The sequence below is a fragment of the Heterodontus francisci genome, chromosome 14, assembly GCF_036365525.1.
Source record: "Heterodontus francisci isolate sHetFra1 chromosome 14, sHetFra1.hap1, whole genome shotgun sequence".
In the NCBI taxonomy this organism is placed as follows: domain Eukaryota; kingdom Metazoa; phylum Chordata; class Chondrichthyes; order Heterodontiformes; family Heterodontidae; genus Heterodontus; species Heterodontus francisci.
The window spans coordinates 70,101,979-70,126,094 of NC_090384.1; the positions used below are offsets into that span (position 1 = coordinate 70,101,979).

At 41.6% G+C, this 24,116-nt stretch overlaps 1 protein-coding gene across 1 annotated transcript in view; it reads left to right on the forward strand.

Annotated features, from left to right (window-relative positions):
• Nucleotides 1–24,116, forward strand: part of LOC137376913 (uncharacterized) — a 158,162-nt gene that overhangs the window by 79,192 nt on the left and 54,854 nt on the right. Inside the window, exons 25-29 of the mRNA XM_068045868.1 lie at nt 901–1,077; nt 6,754–7,400; nt 8,997–9,056; nt 14,203–14,273; nt 22,185–22,254. Coding sequence (XP_067901969.1) covers nt 901–1,077; nt 6,754–7,400; nt 8,997–9,056; nt 14,203–14,273; nt 22,185–22,254 — 1,025 coding nt within the window. The remainder of the gene's footprint in view (nt 1–900; nt 1,078–6,753; nt 7,401–8,996; nt 9,057–14,202; nt 14,274–22,184; nt 22,255–24,116) is intronic.

Below are 24,116 nucleotides of genomic sequence, written 5' to 3' on the forward strand. Positions count from 1 at the left end.
AATGAATTGACATTAATGACAACTTTCATTTTGACCGGCGCAGGCAGAGGAAAATTTGTGGCCGTTAAGTCTTACCCAGTGCTTTCATCAGTTTTTTTTTGTTCCTTTTCTGTAGCTTCCTGTGGCTTTTAGCAGCTTTTAGCAATTCTGACCATTTCTGTGGCCTTTGTTCCGTAGCTGTGCTTCTAAACAGCTCTTCAACACTCCATCTCAGCTCCACACTGACACCATGTTACGAGCTCACAGGGCAAAAGTCTGGTGTGTACTGTGTCTTTTAATGAACTGACTGCAAAGGCTGCCTGCAGTCAGAGTGCCTCATAGTAGAAGTCACATGATTATGGCAAGCTATACGGAGGCACATTCGTACACTATTGCATTTCTATCCCAAACAAAGGTAAATTAGTGTCAGAGCAGTGGGAGGCATTCAAGGAGGAGATAGTGAGAGTTCAGAACAAAGAAAGAGGGTGGGACCTCCAAACCTAAAGCCCCCCTGGATGTCAAGGAGCACACTGGGTAGAATAAAGCAAAAAAGGGAAGCTAATGTCAGATACAGTGAGCTCAACACTTTAGAAAGGAGTATAGAAAGTACAGGGGTAAAATTGAAAAGGAAATTAGGAAAGCAAAGAGAGGACATGAAAAAATAATTGGCAAGCAAAATCAAGAAAACCCCCAAAGATGTTTTATAAATACTTAAAGAGCAAGAGGATAATGAAGGAAAGAGTAGGGCTTATTAGAAATGGTGGCAGACATTGACATGGTTCTTGAGGAATACTTTTGTCTGTTTTCACAAAAGAGGGCAACAATGCAGACATTGTACTTAAGGAGAAAAGTGAAATATTGGATAGGATGAATGTAGTAAGAGCTGAAATATGTAAGGTGTTTTAACATCTTTGAAAGTAGATGAATCTTTAGGCCCAGATGAACTGTATCACAGGATGTTGAAACAACTGAGGGAGGAAATAGCAAAGGCTCTGACCATCATTTTCCATTCTTCTCTGGCTACAGGCCTGGTGCCAGAGGACTGGCATACTGCTACTGTTGTACCATTGTTTACAAAGAGAGAAAGGGATAGACCAAGTAATTACAGGCCAGTCAGGCCAAACCCGTGGGTGGGCAAATTATTGGAAAAAATTCTGAGGGACGTATAAATTATCATTTGGAAAACATAGATTAATTAAAGACATGGATTTGTTGAGGGAAGGTTGTGTCTAACTAATTTGATTGAATTTTTTGAGGAGATAACATGAGGTAACATGAGGGTAATGTGTTTGATGTCATCCACATGGATTTTAGTCAGACTTTTGACAAGATCTCACATGGTAAACAGATCAGAAAAGTAAAAGGCCTTGGCAATCGAGGAAAAGTGGCAAGTTGAATCCAAAATTTGCTAAATGGCAGGAAGCAAAGGATAATGGTCGATAGGTGTTTTTATGACTGGAAGACTGTTTCCAGTGGGGTTCCACAGGACTCAGTACTAGATCCTTTGCTTTTTGTGGTATATATCAATGAGTTAGACTTAAATGTAGAGGGCATGATTAAGAAGTTTGCAGAGGATACCAAAATTGGCCATGTGGTTGATGGAGGAAGAGAGCTGTAGACTGCAGGAACATATCCATGGATTGGTCAGGTGAGCAGAAAAGTGGCGAATGGAATTCAGTTTGGAGAATAATGAGGTAATGCTTTGGGGCGTGCAAATGAGGAAAGGGAATGCACAATAAATGGTAGGATGCTGAGAAATGTAGAGGAACAAAGGGACATTGTGTGCATGTTCACAGATCCCTGAAGGTAGCAGGATACGTACATAAGGTGGTTAAGAAAGTACATGGGATACTTTCCTAGACTAGCCAAGGCATAGAATATAGGTGCAGCAAGGTTATACTAGAACTGTGAAAAGCACTAGTTAGGCCACCACTAGAACACTGTATACAGTTCTGGTCACCACTTAGCAGGAAGGATGTGATTGCACTGGAGAGGGTGCAGAGGATATTTACGATGATGTTGCCAGGACTGGAAAATTTTCGCTATGAAGTTGTTTTCTTTGGAACAGAGAAAGCTGAGGGGAGATTTAATTCAGGTGTATAACATTATGAGGAGTCTAGATAGATTGGATGGGAAAGACCTATTCCCTGAGCAGGGAGGTCAATAACCAGGTGACATAGATCTAAACTAATTGGTAGAAGGACGAGAGGGGAGTTGAGGAGAAATACTTCCACCCAGAAGGTGGTGGGGGTCTGGAACTCACTGTCTCAAAGTGGGGTAGAGGCAGAAACCCTCATCGCATTTAAAAGGTTCTTAGGTATGACTTGAAGTATTATAATCTACAAGGCTAGAGACCAAGAGCTGAAAATGAGATTAAGCTGATTGCTCCTTAACAGCTGTCACAGGCATGATGGACTGAATGCCCTCCTTCTGTGTCATAAATTTCTATAACTTGTTAGTGAGGAATTTTCCCCAGGAATAATAACTGTTACTATTTAGTCTTTATGGTTAACTTATGTTTACAGATATGGTCAGCATGAGTTTGAAAAAAATACAAATCTAAGTCATTAGTCCAAGGATAGAGTGCGTAGGAAACAAAGAACCTGGGTTTCAAAGTCTATTCTGTTTTGATTACCTGGAGTTGTAAAAGAACAAACATTTTTAGTGCTTTCACAACCTCAGGATGGCCAAAAGGTTATGCAACTATTTTTTGACCCTGTGTAGACAAGGTCCTGCAAACAGCAATGAGATAATGACAAGATAATTGTTTTCAATGATGTTGGGTGAGGGATAATTACTGGTCAGGACAGCAGGAGAACTTTTATGTTATTTTAACTTTTCTGTCCACCTGAGAGACCATACAAAGAATTCAGCATCTCAAACGTTGCAGCACTCCATCAGTATTTCTTTTCTAATTATTCATTCAAAGGTTGTTGGCATCAATGGCAAGGCCATCATTTATTGCCAATCCCTCATATCAAACTGCTACAGCTCATGTGGTGAAGGTGCTTCCACAGTGCTGTTCGGTAAGGAGTTCCAGGATCTTGACCCAGTAACAATGAAGGAATGGTGAGATAGTTCCAAGTTTGGATGGTGTGTGACTTGGAGGGGAACTTGGAGGTGGTGATGTTCCCATGCGCCAGATGTCCTTGTTTTTCTATGTAGTAGAGGTTGTGCATTTGAGAGAAGTAGAAGGCTAGGTTATGTGCTCAATTCCTGTAATGGGACATGAACCTAGAACCTTCTGACTCAGAAGCAAGAGTGCTACACTGAACCAAGGCTGATGCATGACTTTTGTCTCTGAATACTTTCTTTACATTTTGTTACTTGTTTATTTTGGCCACCAATGATTTTTTCTTAGTGGTTATATTTCTCTCTGATTTAACTGGCCTGACAGAATGTCAAATTCTGTTGGTGTAGATCTGAATTATAGTGGGACTCAGACAGTGAAATGATTTAGTATCATACAGTTGTGAAGGCACATTGCATTGACCACAAGACACGGCTGTATTTCAATGCTCAGAGGAACTTTCATTGTTTCTGAATCAATATCAGTAAACGTTAACAGTTCACTCACTGAATTTCATACATTCATGAATGTGATACGAACATACGAACATATGAATTAAGAGCAGGAGTAGGCCACTCGGCCCTTCGAGCCTGCTCCGCCATTCAATAAGTTCATGACTGAACGGATTACTCCACATTTCCACCTACCTCCGATAACCTTTCACCCCCTTGCTTATCAAGAATCTATCTAACGCTGCCTTAAAAATATTCAAAGACTCTGCTTCCACTGCCTTTTGAGGAAGGGAATTCCAAAGACTCACGACCCTCTGAGAGAAAAAATTTCTCCTCATCTCTATCTTAAGGGGTTGCCCATTTATTTTTAAACAGTGATCCCTAATTCTAGATTCACCCACAAGGGGAAACATCTTTTCTACATCCACCCTGTCAAGACCCCTCAGGATCTTATATTTCAATCAAGTTGCCTCTTATTCTTCTAAACTCCAACGGATACAAGACCAGCCTGTCCAACCTTGCCTCATAAGACAGCCCGCCCATTCCAGGTGCGAGTCTAATAAACCTTCTCTGTACTGCCTCCAACGCATTTACATCCTTCCTTAAATAAGGAGACCAAGACTGTACACAATACTTCGGATGTGGTCTCACCAATGCCCTGTATAGCTGAAGCATAACCTTCCTACTTTTTTATTCAATTCCCTTCGCGATAAACGCTAACATTCTGTTAGCTTTCCTAATTACGTGCTGTACCTGCATACTAACCTTTTGCGATTCATGCACTAGGACACCCAGATCCCTCTGCATCTCAGAGCTCTACAATCTCTCACCATTTAGATAGTATGCTTTTTTTAAATTCTTCCTGCCAAAGTGGACAATTTCACACGTTCCCACATTATACTCCATTTGCCAAGTCTTTGCCAACTCACTTAACCTATCTGTCTCCCTTTGTAGCCTCCTTATGTCTTCTTCACAAGTTATTTTCCCACCTATCTGTGTGTCATCAGCAAATTTAGCAACCATACCTTTGGTCCCTTCATCTAAGTCATTTATATAAATTGTAAAAAGTTGAGGCCCCAGCACAGATCCCTGTGGCACACCACTCGTTACATCTTGCCAACCAGAAAATGATTCCTTTATGTCTACTCTCAGTTTCCTGTTAGCTAGACAATCTTCTATCCATGCCAATATGTTACCCCCTACACCATGAGCTTTTATTTTTTGCAATAACCTTTGATGTGGCACCTCATCAAATGCCTTCTGGAAATCTAAGTGCAATACATCCACCGGTTCCCCTTTTATCCACAGCACATGTAACTGCCTCAAAGAATTCCAATAAATTGGTTAAACATGATTTCCCTTTCACAAAACCATGTTGACTCTGCCTGATTACTTTGAATTTTTCTAAATGCCCTGCAATATGTCTTTAAAAATAGCTCCTAACATTTTCACTAAGACAGTTGTTAAGCTAACTGGCTTGTAGTTTCCTGCTTTCTGTCACACACCCTTTTTGAATAAAGGAGTTACATTCGCTATTTTCCAATCTAACGGAACCTTCCCTGAATCTAGGGAATTTTGGAAAATTAAGACTAACGCATTAACTATCTCACTAGCCACTTTTTTCTAGGATGAAGTCCATCAGCCCACAGCTCCAACAATTTGTTCAGTACCACTTCCCTGGTGATTATAATTTTCCTGAGTTCCTCCCTCGCTTCTATTTCCTGACTTACAGCTAATACTGGGATGTTACTTGTATCCTCAATAGTGAAGACTGATGCAAAATATCTGTTCAGTTCAGCTGCCATCTCCTTATTATCCATTATTAATTCCCCAGACTCACTTTCAATAGGACCAACACTCACTTTGTTAACTTCTTTTTAAAATATCTATAGACACTCTTACTATCTATTTTTATATTTCTAGCTAGTTTTTCTCTTGTACTCTAATTTTGTCTTCTTTTTCAATCTTTTAGTAATTCTTTTCCGTTTTTTATATTCTGTCCATTCTTCTGACCTGCCTCCCATCTTTGCACAATTATAGGCTTTTTCTTTAAGTTTGATATTACCTTTAACTGTTTTATTTAACCACGGATGGCGGGTCCCACCCTTGCAATTTTTCTTTCTCGTTGAAATGTATTTATTCTGTGTATTCTGAAATATCCCCTTAAATGTCTGCCACTGCATCTTTATTGGCCTATCCCTTAAGCTAATTTGCCAGTTCACTTTAGCTAGCTCTGCTTTCATGCCCTCATAATTGCCCTTATTTAAGTTTAAAATATTAGTCTTGGACACACTCTTTTTTCCCTCAAACTGAATATAAAATATTATGATTGCTGCTGCCTAGGGGTGTCTTAACTATGAGGTCATTAATTAATCCTATCTTGTTGCACAATACCAGGTCTAGTATACCAGATCTGTTAAGTTAGACAGCACGTATTTAAAGTGTACCATTTTGTTAGGTGCAACAGTTGCATTTCTAATAATCAAATTTGACTAATAAGCAGGCTCCCCCAGTGTATTAGCAGGTTTATCCAATGAGTATCTGAGACTAGGAAGATCTTAGGTTCACTTCTGTCCTGAGTTTATTGACCTCAGCTAAGGTGTTAGTATGAATGTTAAAATGCTTGAGTTAGAGAGGCTAAAACCATCATATGGTTTCTGCTCCTGATTTGCTATCTACAAACCCCCACTTGAGTTGTGTTGTATGACTGCTGGGCAAAGATTGGATTGGGCTTGGTTGGGCTCACCACCATCATCCTCTCCAGTCCTGAAAATACAATGAGTCGTGGTCATTTGGACGAAGCCCCAGAACCTTACTGGAGAAAGACATTGACAGCTGTGGGAGGTGTAAATTGATGGGCAGGAAGACAAAAAAAATCCCTGATTTAAGTCTCTAATCAATTTGATTGGTCAGTGATTTGTTTGTTATCACCTGTGCAGAGCAATATTCGCTTTTTTCCCCCCTCTTAAGGTTTCAGGACACACATCCAGTGGATTATTCCATCCCTTTTGTGATCACTCTTACTCTTATATTAAAAATACTATTTAAGAAAATGAATGGGTTCAAGTGATTTATTACCCAGCAGCACTGCACAGCTAAACCATAGTAAACTGGAAACCAAATGATTTTCCAGATTTTCATTCTGGACTTGTTTCAAAAAAACAATTATCCTTTATTTTCTTTTGAGTGTTGCATGTTAAAAAACACATTAGACATGTAGTTTATGATTATATCTGTACCTTTTTATTTCAGGTTACATGGACCCAAATATAAGTGGTACTTCCTTTGGGATGCATACCTCTGGACCTGCTTTTTCTGCTCTTCACAGACTTCGGCGGAAAAGGAAGCCGCCTCGGGTGAAGGATCCTTTGGATGACATTCTTCTCAAGTTTCTAACAGCACAAAGAGTGGTGGAGGAACGTTTCCTGCAAATGGAAGAACGAAGAATGCAACGGGACATGGAACTGGAAGACAGGCGGATGCAGTTGGAGCAGCGTCGGATGGAACTGGAGAGGGAACACGAGTACAGAATGTTCACCATATTTGCTCAGATGGTGCACGCACTTCAGCATGGTGGCTCCATGCAGACCTTGGGCTTGGACCTCAGCCAGGCCTTCTCGCAGTCTTCTGATCAAGCTACTGAGACAGGTGGTGCCCGATCCTCGGCTTCTGCCTCTAAAGATGGTAGCAGTGGACTGGTGCAACATCAGAGCAAATCTCTATCAAATGGACTGAAAGATGTTGTGTCTGAAGCAGAACTTAATCCAACATTCCAACAACCTGAGACTAGCATTTATTTATCAAAGAGAGGAAATGAACTTCATAATGTCTGTGAAACAGTTCAGGAAGGTTATATTGCCTACCATGCAGATAAGTATGATGAAGCCAAGAATCCTGAAGTAAGTTTTGAAACCACATTAAATAGCTATAATTTTCCGTCAAGCTGTGACCTTTGGGGATTTATTTGTATTCATTTAATTGTTGTTTGGGGTATCCGGTAGATGTATTCTCTCTGGACTTCCAGGAGGCATTTGATAAGGTGCCGCACAAAAGGTTAATACACATGGGGTTAGGGGAAATTTATTAGCTTGGATAGAGGATTGGCTAACCAACAGAAAACAGAGAGCCAGGATAAATGGGTCTTTTTCTGGTTAGCAAGATGTAACTAGTGGGGTACCACAGGGTTTGGTCCTTGGGCCCCAACTATTTACAATATATATTAATGACTTGGATGCAGGGATGGAAGGTACTATAGCCAAATTTGCAGATGACACTAAAATAGGTGGGATAGTAAGTTGCAATAAAGAAATAAGAAATTTACAAATGGATATGGATAGGTTAGGTGAATGGGCCAAAATTTGGCAGATGGAGTTTAATGTGGATAAGTGTGAGGTTATCCACTTTGGTCGGAAGAGTAGAAAGGCAAATTATTATCTAAATGGAGAGAAACTTCAGAATGCTTCGGTGCAGAGGGATCTGGGTGTCCTCGTGAATGAATCACAGAAAGCTAGCATGCAGCTACAGCAGGTAATAAGAAGGCAAATGGAATTTTGGCATTTATTGCTGAAGAAATAGAATATAAAAGTAGGGAAGTGTTGTTGCAACTGTACAAGGCATTAGTGAGACCGCACCTGGAGTATTGCGTACAGTTTTGGTCCCTTTACTTGAGGAGGGATGTAGTTGCATTGGAGGCAGTTCAGAGGAGGTTCACTAGATTAATTCCAGGGATGAGGGGTTTGTCTTATGAAGAGAGATTGAGCAGTTTAGGCCTTTACTCTCTGGAGTTTAGGAGAATGAGAGGGGATCTAATTGAGGTATATAAGATGATTAAGGGGATTGACAAAGTATATGTAGAGAGGATCTTTCCTCTTGTGGGGCAATCTAGAACGAGGGGTCATAGTTTTAGAATAAGGGGGAGCAGATTTAAAACAGAGATGAGGAGAAATTACTTCTCTCAAAGGGTCGTGAGTCTGTGGAATTCACTACCCGAGAGTGTGGTGGATGCCGGGACATTGAGTAAATTTAAGGAGGAAATAGACAGATTTTTACTTAGGAAAGGGTTGAAGGGTTATGGAGAACGGGCAGGAAAATGGAGTTGAGGCCGAGATAAGATCAGCCATGATCGTATTGAATGGCGGAGCAGGCTTGAGAGGCTGAATTTCCTACGCCTGCTCCTAGTTCTTATGACCTTAGGCTGCTGGTTTCAGAAAGCTGGGAAATTCCTTTCCAGTAATGTCAGTGGTTGTTTTAAATACTGTTTGTGTGTTTATAAATTTGGTAAATATTAATGTTGCAAATTACAGGCTCTGAAAATCCTACATTATAGTGCACTATGTGACTTAAATTGAGTTTGACTTGGAACTGGTATTGGGCTGGCCCATTACCCACATTGTGAATTAATAACCTATGGGTGAGTTTCTAAAGTAAATCCGAATGTAGCTCATTCTTCAGATTGTAGATTATTATTTTATTTTTGTTTTCCTCTCACCTTGCAGGGCATTATTAATCTGGGAACTAGTGAGAACAAGTTGTGTTTTGACCTGCTTTCCAAAAGGGTATGTGCATTTTTACTTCAACTGTACAAAAATTTTTAAAACTCTATATCGTCCAAAATGCTTTTCCAAATTTCGATGCAGAGTTGTTTACATCGACATTTAAAAGGTATTATGCAGGAGATTCCAAATGCCATATTGCAAGTTGGGGTGCTTTACATTTCTAGCAGAAAACTCATCTGGAATTTTCCCAAGTCAGCTTCAGTCAAAGTCCATTCTTTAGTAAACAGCTTGGAGTTTGTGGGGAAATTGGTGGCTATGAAACTACCAATGATTTCTGCACATTTTTGTTATTAATTTGTTTCATGGGATGTGAGTGTGGAAATCTGGACCGTTTTTATTCTTTCATGGGATGTGGGCATCATTGGCTAAGTCAACATTTCTTCCCATGCTCAATTTCCCTTGAGAAGGTTGTGGTGAGCTGCCTTCTTGAACCACTGCAGTCCATCTGGTATGGGTACACCCACAGTGCCGTTACAGAAGGAGTTCCAGGATTTTGATCCAGCGACAGTGAAGGAACAGCAATATATTTCCAAGTCAGGATGGTGTGTGGCTTGGAGGGAAACTTGCAGATGGTGGTGTTCCCACACCTTGTCCTTCTAGGTGGAAGAGGTCACGGGTTTGGAAGGTGCTGTCAAAGGAAGCTTGGTGAGTTGCTGCAGTGCATCTTGTATGCAGTGCATACTGCTGCCACTGTGCATCAGTGGTGGAGGGAGTGAATGTTTAAAGTGGTGGGTGGGGGCCGACCAAGCAGACGGCTTTGTCCTGCATGGTATCGAGCTTGCCGAGTGTTGTTGGAGCCGCACTCATCCAGACAAGTGGAGAGTATTCCATCACACTCCTAACTTGTGCCTTGAAGATGGTGGACAGGCTTTGGGGAATCAGGAGGTGAGTTACTCAACCATAGAATTCCCAGGCTCTGACTTGCTCTTGGAGTCACAGTATTTATGTGGCTGCTGCAGTTCAGTTTCTGATCAATTGTAACCCCCAGGATATTGATGGTGGGGGATTCAGCGATGGCAATGCTGTTGAGTGTTAAGCGGAGATGGTTAGATTCTCTCTTATTGGAGATCGCCATTGTCTCGCACTTGTGATGCGCGAATGTTATTTGCCACTTATCAGTCCAAGCCTGAATGTTGCCCTGGTCTTGCTGCATATGGACACAGACTGCTTCAGTATCTGAGGAGTTGTGAATGGTACTGAACATCGTACAATCATCAGCGAACATCCCCACTTCTGACCTTATGATGGAAGGAAGGTCATTGATGAAGCAGCTGAAGATGGTTGGGCTTCAGCTGCTGCAGTGATGTTCTGGAGCTGAGATTATTGGTGTCCAACAACCACAACCATCTTCCTTTGTGCTAGGACTCCAATCAGAGGGGATTTTCCCCCCTGATTCCCATTGACTTCAATGTGGCTAGGGCTCCTTGATGCCACACTCAGTCAAATGCTGCCTTGATATCAAAGGCAATCACTCTCATCTCACCTCTTGAGTTCAGCACTTTTGTTCATGTTTGAACCAAAGCTGTAAGTCAGGGGTCGAGTGGCCCTGGCGGAATCCAAACTGAGCATCAGTGAGCAGGTTGTTGCAGTTTAAGTGGCACTTATTAGCTCTGTCAATGACAACTTCCATCACTTTGCTGATGATCACGATTAGACCGATGGGTGGTAATTGGCTGGATTAGATTTGTCCTGCTTTTTGTGGACAGGAAATACCTGGGCAATTTTCCACATTGTCAGGTAGATGTCAGTGTTGTAGCTATACTGGAACAGCTTGGCTAGAAGCGCGGCTAGTTCTGCAGCACAGGTCTTCAATACTACAGCTGGGATGTCGTCAGGACCCATAGTTTTGCAGTATCCAGTGCCTTCAGTCACTTCTTGGTATCATGTGGAGTGAATCGAATTGGCTGAAGACTGGCATCTGTGATGCTGGGTATCTCAGGAGGAGGCCGAGTTGAATCATCAACTTGGCACTTCTGGCTGAAGATGGTCACAAATGCTTCAGCTTTAACGTTTGCACTGATGTGCTGGGCTCTTCCATCATTGAAGATGGGGATATTTGTGGAGCCTCCTACTCCTGTTAGTTGTTTAATTGTTCACCACCATTCACGACTGGATGTAGCAGGACTGCAGAGCTTTGATCGGATCCATTGGTTGTGGTATTGCTTAGCTCTGTCTATTGCATGCTACTTCCACTGTTTGGCATGCAATTAGTCCTGTGTTGTAACTTCACCAGGTTGACACCTCATTTTTAGGCATGCCTGGTGCTGCTCCTGGCATGCTTTTCTGCACTCGTTATTGAACCAGGGTTGATCCCCTGACTTGATGGTAATGATAGAGTGGGGGATATGCCGTATCATGAGGTTACAGATTGTGGTTGATTACAATTTTGCTGCTGCTGATGGCCCACAGCACCTCATGGATGCCCAATTTTGAGCTGCCAGATCTGTTCTGAATCTATCCCATTTAGCACAGTGGTAGTGCTACACAACACAATGGGCGATATCCTCAGTGTGATGACGGAACTTCGTTTTCACAAGGACTGTGCGGTGGTCACTCCTACCAATGCTGTCTTGGACATATGCATCTGCAACAGCTAGATTCGTGAGGGCAAGGTCTAGTAGGTTTTTCCCTTTTGTTGATACCCTCACGACATGGCTCAGGCCCAGTCTAGCAGCTATATCCTTTAGGACTCGGCCAGCTTGGTCTGTTGTGGTGCTACTGAGCCACTCTTGATGATGGACATTGAAGTCCCCCACCCAGAGTACATTCTGTGCCCTTGCCATCCTCAGTGCTTCCTCCAATTGGTATTCAACATGGAGTATTGATTCATCAGCTGAGGGTGGGGGGGAGGGGAGCGGTAGGTGGTAATCAACAAGAGATTTCCTTGCCCATGTTAACCTGATGCCATGAGACTTCATGAGGTCCAGAGTCAATGTCCGGACTCCTAGGGCAACTCCCTACCGACTGTATACTACCATGCTGCTACCTCTGGCGAATCCGTCCTGCTAGTGGGACAAGACATATCCAGGAATGGTGATGGTTGTGTCTGGGAAATTGGATGTAAGGTTTGTTTCTGTAAGTATGACTATGTCAGGCTGTTGCTTGACTAGTCTGAGGACAAGCCCCCAGATGATAGTAAGGAAGACTTTTCTGGATTGACAGGGCTGGGTTTGCCATGGTCATTTCCGGTGCCTAGATCGATGCCAGGTGTTATGTTCGGCTTTATTCCTTTTCAACTTTTGTGTGGCAGTTTTTTACAACTGAGTGGCTTGCTGGACCGTTTTAGAGAGCAATTAAGAGTTAACCACAATGCTGTGGGTCTGGTGTCCAGACCAGATAAGGATGGCAGATTTCCTTCCCTAAAGGGCATTAGTGAACCAGATGAATTTTTATGACAATCGATGATAGTTTCATGGTCACCATGACTGAGACTAGCTTTCAATTCCAGATTTTTTTTATTCATTAAATTCATTAATTAATTGAATCCAGCTGCCGTGGTAGGATTTGAACCCACATCCCCAGAGTATTAGCCTGGGTGTCTGGATTACTAGTCCAGTGACATTACCACTATGCCACCATCTTCCCTCGTTTTGCAATTGGTAATTTTCAGGAACGAGTTGGAAGTTCAAGTTTCTAAGAATATCTTTGCTCAAGGAAAATAAACTTCAAACCATCAAATTAGATGTCGATTGCAATTGTAAGATAGTAATTAGTAGGAGCTTTATCAAAAAGAAGCAACGGTGACATGAGGAATATCTTTTTTTATGCAGCAAGTAGTTAGTATCTGGAATGTACTACCTGTGAGTATGGTGGAGGCAGATTCAATTGTGGCTTTCAAAAGGGAATTAGATAATGATCTGAAGAGAAAGAAAATTGCAGGGCTGCAGGAGAAAGGCAGAAGAGTGAGACTAGTTGAGTATCTCTCACAGGAGCCGGCACAGACACGATGGCCTTCTCTGCTGTAACCATTTTATGATTCTCTGAACTGAGGCCAGAGGATTGACACAAAACTTTAAGTTTAGTGGCAGTACAATATTAAAGCTTTTCTTGGTTTATCTGCCATGTGGTATGCGGCCTCACTACAAGCGTCACCCCACGTTTCAATGGTAAGTGTAGAAAAGCAGTAACTTCAACCCGATAATTAACTGATTATTTGTCACATTGCTGTTTGTGGGACTGTGATTTTAATGGCTCCACCTTTGGCAGATGTGCCTTCAGCTGCCTGGACCTAAAACTCTGGAAGTCCCTCGCTGAAGCACTCTGCATCTCTCTCCTCCTGTAAGACACACCTAAGATCTACCCCTATCTGTCCTAATATCTCTTCATGTGGCTCAGTATCAAATTTTGTTTGATAACTCTTCTGTGAAACATTTTGGGATGTTTACTTAAAATGCTATATAAATGCAAGTTATTGTTGTAATTTAATTGAATTGACTAAAACAAACTATAACTTCAGTGCAAGCTTCTGTAATATACTTTTTGACTATTTTCTCTCCTGCGTAGTATTGCATTTTGAGTACTTTTCAACCCTTTTAATTAGGTTAAAACAAAAGGCTTATGAAATGTTTTAGACTAACTCAGTTTTGCACTGCTGTATCCTTATTCTGTGAGGTGTGACAAGATCTGTGAGTTATGGTTCATCAATTTGATCTGAAGTTACCAGCCCACCAGCAAAGCCTTCAGTCATCTGAATTCTGTGTTTTGGAATTTCCTCCCTAACCCCTCTGCCTCTTCATGTCCCTCTGTTCCATTAGAAGCCATCTCAAATCCCTATCTCATTGAGCAAGCCTTTGAATGTCCCTGCAAAACCTAGCCTTCCAGGCTCGATAGACCTTTTCTTTATGCTTATCCGTGAAGCCACTTGGAATGTTCTTTACATTAAAGGCACAACATAAATGCAACTGTAACTTAATAAACTCACTAATTATTACAAAAAGCTCTCAAATTTGTTTTCTTTACAAGATTTGTTTCCAGTTGCTCTTTTTTTTTGTGTAGAATCCTTCATGCTTTAGAGATTAAACTTTTTGAACACACAAACATAGAACAAGATTCAAACCAGTTTCAATGAAGATTAATAGTTGCTGAAAGGTTATTCCTTTTCAATGTGCTTAATAAAAATTCTAATTGGTCTCTTTCTTGTTTGCAGGTGATGCAGACTGACGTTTTTCAGATAGACCCTCCACTCTTGCAGTATCCAGACTGGAAAGGACACAAGTTGTAAGTACTGAGTGGTTTTACTGTGCTCTTGCTGATTTTAGATCAAATTTATCTGATAGTAACAACTGTCAACATTGGCTCAGTGGTAACAGTTATGTCTGAATCAAAAGGTTGTGAATTCAAGGCCCAATGCAGGATCTGAGCTCATAACCTAGGCTGACACTTCAGTGTAATCCTGAGGGAATGTGCATTGTTGGAGATGCTGTGTTTCAGATAAGGCAACAAACAGACGTCTGTTTGCCGATGTGACAATTTGAAGGGATAGGAAATTCCTCCCAGTGTCCTGCCCAAGATTTATCCCTCAGTAGATGGTACACTGCCATTTTAGTTGATCTCGCTTAGAGAGATTCTTTAGTCAGGAGTAATTAGAACATTAACCTTTACTACATTATAACTGTGAACAGCTTCACACCAATCTGTGTGACTCCTCTAAAGCCACACTGCATCTCTCTTCAAGTCTCTCTCACATGTGATTTCTTACATCATCATGGTAGGAGGTATTCTTTACACTCTCTCAACATTAACCCTTTCAGACCCTTATACTATATTTCCCCCCAAGTCTTTCTCTAAATATATATATATTTACATAATACCTCATCTCTTCCCAAGTCTCTGACTTCATAGATTCAATCTGTCAGGAGGCTTCACAACTCTTCCTGATCTTGTTGTCATCAGACGCGTGGGAGTCTTTCAAACGTCAGCTGATTAGAATCCAGGACCAGCATGTTCCTGTGAGGAAGAAAGGCAAGTTTGGCAAGTTTCAGGAAGCTTGGATAACACGGGATATTGTGAGCCGAGTCAAAAAGAAAAAGGAAGCATTTGTAAGGGCTGGAAGGCTAGGAACAGACAAAGCACTTGAGGAATCTAAAGACAGTAGGAAGGAACTTAAGCAAAGAGTTAGGAGGGCTAAAAGGGGCCATGAAAAGTCATTGGCAAACAGGATTAAGGAAAATCCCAAGGCTTTTTATACATATATAAAGAGCAAGAGGGTAACCAGGGAAAGGGTTGGCCCACTCAAGGACAGAGATGGGAATCTATGCGTGGAGCCAGAGGAAATGGGCGAGGTGCTAAATGAGTACTTTGCATCAGTATTCACCAAAGAGAAGGACTTGGTGGATGATGAGCCTAGGGAAGGGAGTGCAGATAGTCTCAGTCATCTCATTATCAAAAAGGAGGAGGTGTTGGGTGTCTTGCAAAGCATTAAGGTAGATAAGTCCCCAGGGCCTGATGGGATCTACCCTAGAATACTGAGGGAGGCAAGGGCAGAAATTGCTGGGGCCTTGACAGAAATCTTTGCATCCTCATTGGCTACAGGTGAGGTCCCAGAGGACTGGAGAATAGCCAATGTTGTTCCTTTGTTTAGGAAGGGTGGCAAGGATAATCCAGGAAATTATAGGCCAGTGAGCCTTACGTCAGTGGCAGGGAAACTATTAGAGAGGATTCTTCGGGACAGGATTAACTCCCATTTGGAAACAAACGAACTTATTAGCGAGAGGCAGCATGGTTTTGTGAAGAGGAGGTCGTGTCTTACTAATTTGATTGAATTTTTTGAGGAAGTGACGAAGATGATTGATGAAGGAAGGGCGGTGGATGTTGTCTATGTGGACTTTAGTAAAGCCTTTGACAAGGTCCTGCATGGCAGACTGGTACAAAAGGTGAAGTCACACGGGATCAGAGGTGAGCTGGCAAGATGGATACAGAACTGGCTCGGTCATAGAAGACAGAGGGTATCAGTGGATGGGAGTTTTTCTGAATGGAGGGATGTGACTAGTGGTGTTCCGCAGGGATCAGTGCTGGGACCTTTGCTGTTTGTAGTATATATAAGTGATTTGGAGGAAAATGTAGCTGGTCTGATTAGTAAGTTTGCGGACGACACAAAGGTTGGTGAAGTTGCGGATAATGATGAGGATTGTCAGAGGATACAGCAGGATATAGATCGGCTGGAGACATGGGCGGAGAAATGGCAGATGGAGTTTAATCCGGACAAATGTGAGGTAATGCATTTTGGAAGGTCTAATGCAGGTGGGAGGTATACAGTAAATACCCCTTAGGAGTATTGACAGGCAGAGAGATCTGGGCGTACAGGTCCACAGGTCACTGAAAGTGGCAACGCAGGTGGATAAGGTAGTCAAGAAGGCATACGGCATGCTTGCCTTCATCGGTCGGGGCATAGAATATAAAAATTGGCAAGTCATGTTGCAGCTGTACAGAACTTTAGTTAGGCCACACTTAGAATATTGCATGCAATTCTGGTCGCCACACTACCAGAAGGCTTTGGAGAGGGTATAGAGGAGGTTTACCAGGATGTTGCCTGGTCTGGAGGGCATTAGCAATGAGGAGAGGTTGGAAAAACTCGGATTGTTTTCACTGGAACGACGGAGGTGGAGGGGCGACATGATCGAGGTTTACAAAGTTATGAGCGGCATGGACAGAGTGGATAGTCAGAAGCTTTTTCCCAGGGTGGAAGAGTCAGTTACTAGGGGACATAGGTTTAAGGTGCGAGGGGCAACGTTTAGAGGGGACGTGCAAGGCAAGTTTTTTTACACAGAGGGTGGTGAGTGCCTGGAACTTGCTGCCAGGGGAGGTGGTGGAAGCAGATACGATAGCGACGTATCTGATAAGAGACATCTTGACAAATATATGAATAGGAAGGGAATAGAGGGATATGGGCCCGGGAAGTGCAGAAGGTGTTAGTTTAGGCAGGCATCAAGATCGGCGCAGGCTTGAAGGGCCGAATGGCCTGTTCCCGTGCTGTACTGTTCTTTGTTCTTTATCAGTAGTCTTTCTCTGAACTCTAGTTTCTTGACTTGGACGGCCTTCATTGAAGTTTGTAGTATCCATTCCTTTCTGAATTTCAGGTTCAACATCTGATTTATCCAAATGTGTGACCGATTGGCGTTGTTGATGAATTGGAATAAGATTCCTTTTGTTTCTTCTTATAGTACCTTCTGAAGTTCTGACTAAATAAGATCACTGTTGATTCTCCTTTCTCTGGACAATTAATCCTTCTCTGCTTTGGTCTTGTACCCATATCTTTTGCCCTTCTGACAATTTTAGTAGGTTCCTGGTATGGTAGTTCCTGTTATAATTATAGGCTTGTTGCTTTCGTTAAGCCTTTTCTCTGTCTTGAACTCTCTGATAATCATGGACTTGTAGCCCTGGAAGTAACTTCTTGGGTAGGATTGGAAGTTGTGTTCTAAGTTTTCTTCCCATTAATAGTTTGAATGGTCCAAATCCGCTTAGCAATGGAGTAGTTCTGTAGTTCAGAAGTGCTGTTTGAAAATCTTGATTTTTCTTTAACAGTATTTTAATAGTTCTGACTGCTCACTCAGCTTCTCCATTAGATTGTGGATACCTAGGGGAACTTGTTAGATGTGCAGATCCACAGTTTTCAGCAAAGTGCATGAAGTAATCATTTGTAAATTGTGGTCCATTATTGGACACTATCTGATCCGGTATACCATGTGTTGCGAGGATTTCTTGTATCACTCGAATGACTGCTTCAGTTGTTGTTGTGTACATACGTTTAACCTCGATCCACCGAGAAAAGTAATCGACTACAATCAGATTGGATTTTACATCAAAGATGAATAGATCAATTGCCAGCCGTTCCCACAGCCTGGTTGGGAATTGGGTTGAGATAAGGGATTCCCTTTGATTCTGTCTGTGCACTGCATATACCTGGCAATTTGAAATCATTTCTTCTCTACCTTTTGATATTCCCAGCCACCACATGGACGTCTGAGCCTATGCTCTACATTTAGTTATGCCCATATGATCCTGGTGTATTTTCTTCAAGATATCTACCGGGAGTGACTCTGAAATCACCAATCTTTCATCATAAACAATAAATCATCCATTATGGTCGAGTGTCTTCTGTGTTCGAAGAAGATTTTCATCCTCTTACCCTTGGGACTCTGTTGCACCATCCTTGGAAGCATTCTTCATCTTGCATCTGGGCATGATGAATTTGTTGGAGCTTGTTTGAACTTGCTGACCATTGTGATGCAGTGACCTGAAAATATGACTCAAATTCATTAATCAAGTTAACATGCTGTTGAGTAGGATGGACGACCGTAGCTCTGAACAATGCATCTTTTCACAAAGTGATACTATATTCAGTCTTCAGTCTCCCTAGACCAGAAAACAATTTCAGGAATTCCTTTTGGAAGTGACTCCGGGATTCTTGTTGCTTAACTTCTTCCATTTTCTTTATAAGATGAAGGTCAAGACAAGCTCCTCGACTTAAGAGAGAGAATTCCTGATTCCTTAGACCATACAGTGTTTCTAATATCTGCTTTCCCTTGTACTGCAGTGTTGACTGTAGCTTCCCCTTTACTTCTAGTTCAAACCCTCCAGGGCCGTGTAACTGAGTTTCTGTTGGTTGCGAAAAATGTGTTGATAATCACGGCTCTTTGTCTGAGAAGACAGTTACACATGCTCCGGTGTCCAGTTTAAAATTTGTGATATGGCCATTGACATATATATCTGCAGACCAAAATGCCTGATTAGGATCACTGATCTCACCAAAAGATTGTTTTGATTGTTCTCCTGAAGGAGGTTGTTTAAATGTGTTAACCATTCAAGGATAGAGTTACTTTGGCACATTTTAGTAAAATGCCCTGTTTTCTTACAGAGGAAGCATTCTGCTTTTTTTTGCAGGACACTGTTTGCACCTGTGGGTACTTTTGACATCACATCACTGGCAGGGTTTAATGGTGTCTTTTGCTTTCCCCCTCCAGTGTACCTTTTTTCTGGTGCTTCATTTACAGCCTTCTGGTTAAGGAACTGTACAGTTGCTGGAGTTTTCCTGTACCAAGGACCTTCTTCACCTCTCAGGATTGATCGGTTGTTCTTGCAGATCTCTGCTTGTCTCACCAGCTGAGTAGTTTTGTCCAGGATGAAGTCTTCTTTAGACTGCAATAAATCTGCTAGGGATTCATCAGAAATATCTACTACAATGCAGTCTCTTATTAATTCTGCTTTAAGGTATCCATGTTCACATCCTTCAGCTAGTCTTTAAAGGTGATTGATAAAAGCATTGAATGTTTCACCTGGCTTCTGAACCCTTCTGTTGAATCATGCCCTTTCTCAAATCTTATTGCTCTGCAAGTTGAAATAAGTATCAAAAGCTTTTAAAACTTCAGCGAATTTTGCAGAAGTCTCATAAAGCCTTGTCTTGCGATAACGTCGCCTGCTATAGCCCCAAATAGAATACAGCAATGTGTTACCTTGCTCTGCTTCAGACTGGCTGTCTTATTTGGAAGCAATTTTGTATCTCAGAAACCTTTTTCACCAGAATGACCAATTTTGGGTTTGATTTGGTTCTTCCATGTGTCCAAACCTCTCTGGTATTGTGAATTTAAGGTCCATAGCTTCAATTTGTTTTGCTTTCCCTTTTGAATTTTTCCCTCCAGTATCGGAAGCTTCCCACCCTTTTCAGCCCTGTGCTGACTCCAGCTATAGCCAACGTTTCTGCCTTTGAATCTCGTCACTAGACTTGAAATTAAACACAGTTTTACAGTGTTAACTGCTTTATTACTTTAACTCCCTTCTCTTACTGAATCAAGTATTTGCATCCTCGTTGGGTTTTTTTTTCCGTCCTTGCTCTGGTCACCACGCTGCGCTGACCTTGAATCAGCCCTCGCTGCCTGCCTAGTGCCCTTAGGAACAAAAATTTTTTACCCATTTTCAGAGTTGCTCACCAGATCCTCAATCATTGCTTGGTTCTCTGACTCGAAGCTTTCGATCGCTGGACTGGATTTCTACCACTGATTCCCTGACTCTCCATGTCTGGAGCTCTGAAGTTTTGCCACAGCCTCTTTTTGAGTTCTGCAGTTTTGGCACTTTTTTCACATTAGCCCTCTTCAAAGTGTTTCTTCAAATTTTTCTTCTGGGTGTTGTTTGGTAAGAACCACCGTTGTTCTCGATCTCACCGCTGGTCACCATGTTGTATGTTTGTTGGGATGCTGCCACCTTAGTTAGTCTAACTTAGAGAGATTCTTTAGTAAGGAGTAACTTGAACATTAAACTTTATTACGTTATAACTATGTACAGCTTCAGACTAACCTGTGTAACTCCTCTAAAGCCACGCTGCATCTGTCTTCAAGTCTCTCTCACATGTGATCTTTACATCATCATGGTAGGAGGTATCCTTTACACTCTCTCAACATTAACCCTTTCAGACCCTTATACTACAGTTAGTGGTGCCTTGCTGTGTCCATATTGGTTGTTGTATTTTCCTGCAAAAGAGCAATGAGTGCAATTCATTGGCTGTAATGCACTTTGGGATGTTGAAGCTGCTATACACAATCTTCCTTTAAAAAATAAAATCAGCTTTTCATTGTTATCTTTTCTACTTTCCTCTCCTTCTCTTTTTAATTACCTTCATGGCAAATGCTTACTTCTCTTGAAGAAGACAGGAGCAAGAACACCATGACTAAATTCTATCAATGCTATTCTGCAATTAAGACATGAGAGAGTATATAGAAGTCTAACTCCCACCTAGTTTCTTTCTGTCTGTCTCACCATTCCCCCTGCTAACCCCATCCAAGTTTGGAAGTTTATCTCCATTCATAGCTGTTTGGGGAAAATAAGGTGATGTTGTACCATTTGAGGCCCAGCGTTATGAATGCACTCACTTGGTAAACCATAAAACACCATTCAAGCGTAGATGTTGGCATTTATGATTCCTTACTGAGTCCCTCCCATATAATATTGAGCTTTTTTATCCAAATCTAACACTTTCAAATCCAAACTACATTTGTCACACATTCAGAGCTTTAAAGCTTAATTTATGCACCACCGCCACTCCCGCGCCCCCCCCCCCCCCACCCCCCATGCCCCCACCCTTGCTCCCCCAAAAGGCCCACTGCAGAGATTATGCCTTCGGCCATTTAGACCCCATACTCTATAATTCCCTCTATGTTCCTCTGCCTCGCCACCTCTCTCTACTCCTTTAAGACCATCCTGAAAACCTACTTTTTCAACCAAGCTTTTGTTCACCAATCCAAAAATGTCTTTTGGTTTGGCATCTTTTTTTTCATTATATCCCTGTGAAGTGCCTTAGTGTATTTTTAATGTTAAAGGTACTATATAAAGGCAAATTGCTATAAATGCCCCAAAAATATTTTTGAAAGTTTTGCTGTCATTGTTTGTCTATTTCCAAATTTAAATCCCTGCCATAATGGATGAGACGGGAAGAAGATGGTGCATTTAGTGGATATTGAAGAGTTGTGAAAGGAAAACTGCTGCATAACTCACCTCCTGATTTGTCAAAGCCTATCCACCACATCCAAGGCAGAAGTCAGGAGTGTAATGGAATACTCTCCACTTGCCTGGATGAGTGCAGCTCCAAAAACACTCAAGAAGCTCAACACCAACCAGGATAAAGCAGTCCGCTTGACCATCACCTTAAATATTCACTCCCTCCACCACCAGCGCAGCATGGCTGTAGTGTGTACCATCGACAAGATGCACAGCAGTAACTTGCCAAAGCTTTTCAACAGCACCTTCTAAAACTGTGGCGTCATCCTCATTTGGAAATATATTGCTGTTCCTTTATCGTAGCTTGGTCAAAATCCTGGAACTCCTTCCCTAACAGCACTGTGGGTGTACTTCCAGCACACAGACTGCAGCTGTTCAATGAGGTGGCTCACCACCACCTTCTCATGGACAATAGTTGCTGTCCATGCTGTGATGCCCACATCTTGTGAATGAGTTCATTTTTTAAACAAATTGGAAACCTGGAATAAACATTTTGTACAACTGATGCTTTCTGATTTTACATCCTTCAAAATTTCTTTGTATTTTTAATTATGATTTTCTTTGTATCTGTGAATTTGCACATTGAGAGAAATGTACAAGAAACAAATTCAAAACATTTGTATGTGTATCTTTTTGTTATCTCAGCCTCCGTGTGGAAGTGGGAAGGTTTTTGACATACTACTGTAAGGCATCAGCACTCCTCAAGCCTGACAACGTGAGTAGTTACCAGTAACGAACAGAAATAGCTGTGAATATTAAACTGCTCAAGTTTCATTAAATGGGACCAGAAAGGGTGGGGGTGGGGATAGAGAGCTGCAACTTCCTTTGTACATGTTGGTGGTATTCCTCCACAAAGGATACAATGCTATCCTTTAGCTGTTTTGGGGGAAAAGTTAATGTGACTTGGTAATAATGAGAGTTCACTACACATGATCTGTGAAGCAGACTGTGTTTTCAGAACACATTTCCAAAGTTTTTTTAAATAAGGAGACAAATGCCTTGATCAACAAATATTTGCTCCAAGAAATGCATTTCTTAAGTTAAAGATCTGAAAACCAATACTTTGACCAGTCTCAAGCTTAATTTAGTCTTCTGATGAAAGGTCACAAGACCTGAAATGTTAACTCTGTTTTTCTCTCCATAGGTGCTGCCTGACCTGCTGAGTATTTCCAGCTGCTTTTGTTTTTGTTTCTGATTTCCAGCAGCCGCAGTATTTTGCTTTTGTGTCAAGCTTAATTTATCCTTGAAGGTGGTGCTTTTAATTTCAAGGAATGTGGCTACTTCTATCGGGCTTTACATGCCTAATGGACTCTTGCATGGTAGTTAATAGGCTATGAATGTGTGCAACCAGTAATGTGTTCCTCGTGGCAATTCTTGATCATTTCACAATCATCCAGTAGTTTAGGGAGAGTAGTTCTTGTAATTGTTTTACTCAGTACAATAGTGTCAACACTATGGTGAACTGTATTTTTGGTGGGTCTTTTCCAGCTGACAGAGGAAATCTCCAATTTAACTACTTGACTATATTTTTTAATCTTTCTAATATTTGTTGGGAAAAGGTGGTTATTGTGCTGTGTAAAGTTATAGTTGAACCAGAATGTTCTCCAGTTGAAACCAAAGTGCTCAGCTCCCACCAAAATTTTCCGCCCTTGTCCCAGTTACTCACTTGGGCTGACCCAGATAGTGTGCAACCTCAGTGTCCTGTTCGATGCTGTGCTGAACTTCAAACTCCATATCCTGTCCATTATCAAGACAGTATACATCCATCACCTCAACATTGCCCACTTTTGTCCCTTTCTCAGCCCCCTCTACTCCTGAAAACTATATACATTTGTTTGCCACATCAAAACTCTGTTTCTCAAGCAGTCTCTTTGCCAGCTCTCAAAACCCTCCCCATGCAAACTTCAACTTGTCCAAATCTATGCTTTCCACACCTTGCCTTGCATTATGTCTCACTCACCCATCATCCCTATCCATATGAATTCAAAATTCCTGTCCTTGTTTACAACCTTGTCTCTACCTACCTCTGCAGCATCCTTCATCCCTACTCCCCAGGTTTATATGCATATATCCACTCTGTCCAGGATTGTCACTTGGTGGCAGAGCTTTCAGTTACTTTGGCCTCACAGTCTGGAACTTCCTTCCAAAACTTCTTGCCACTTTCTTGAATTTGCTCTTAACCGTAATAGACATTCTGATAATATGACTGTTTCCATGAGGGACTGAACTCAATTTTTGTTTCAATTGCTTTGTGTGTCCATATACTACATTTGTAATGATCAATGATCCACAAAAATAACATGATCTGAAAGAATATCGGTTTCATTTAAGTTAGCTGGGTGTCCTGACTGTTATATTTACGCCGGGTTTCTGGATATAGTACATGATTTATCAGAAAAAGTATCTGATTTATCTCCGAGCAAATGCAGATATCACACTTGTATTAAATAACCTCTGCTTTCAAGATGGCTCCTGTGCTGGAAGCTCCCTTGCTGTTCAACTCTATCCATGGCCATCTGCTCCCATCCCTAACGTTTTCTCCCCCAATCTGCCCTCTTAAACTGTTTAAATTCCCCT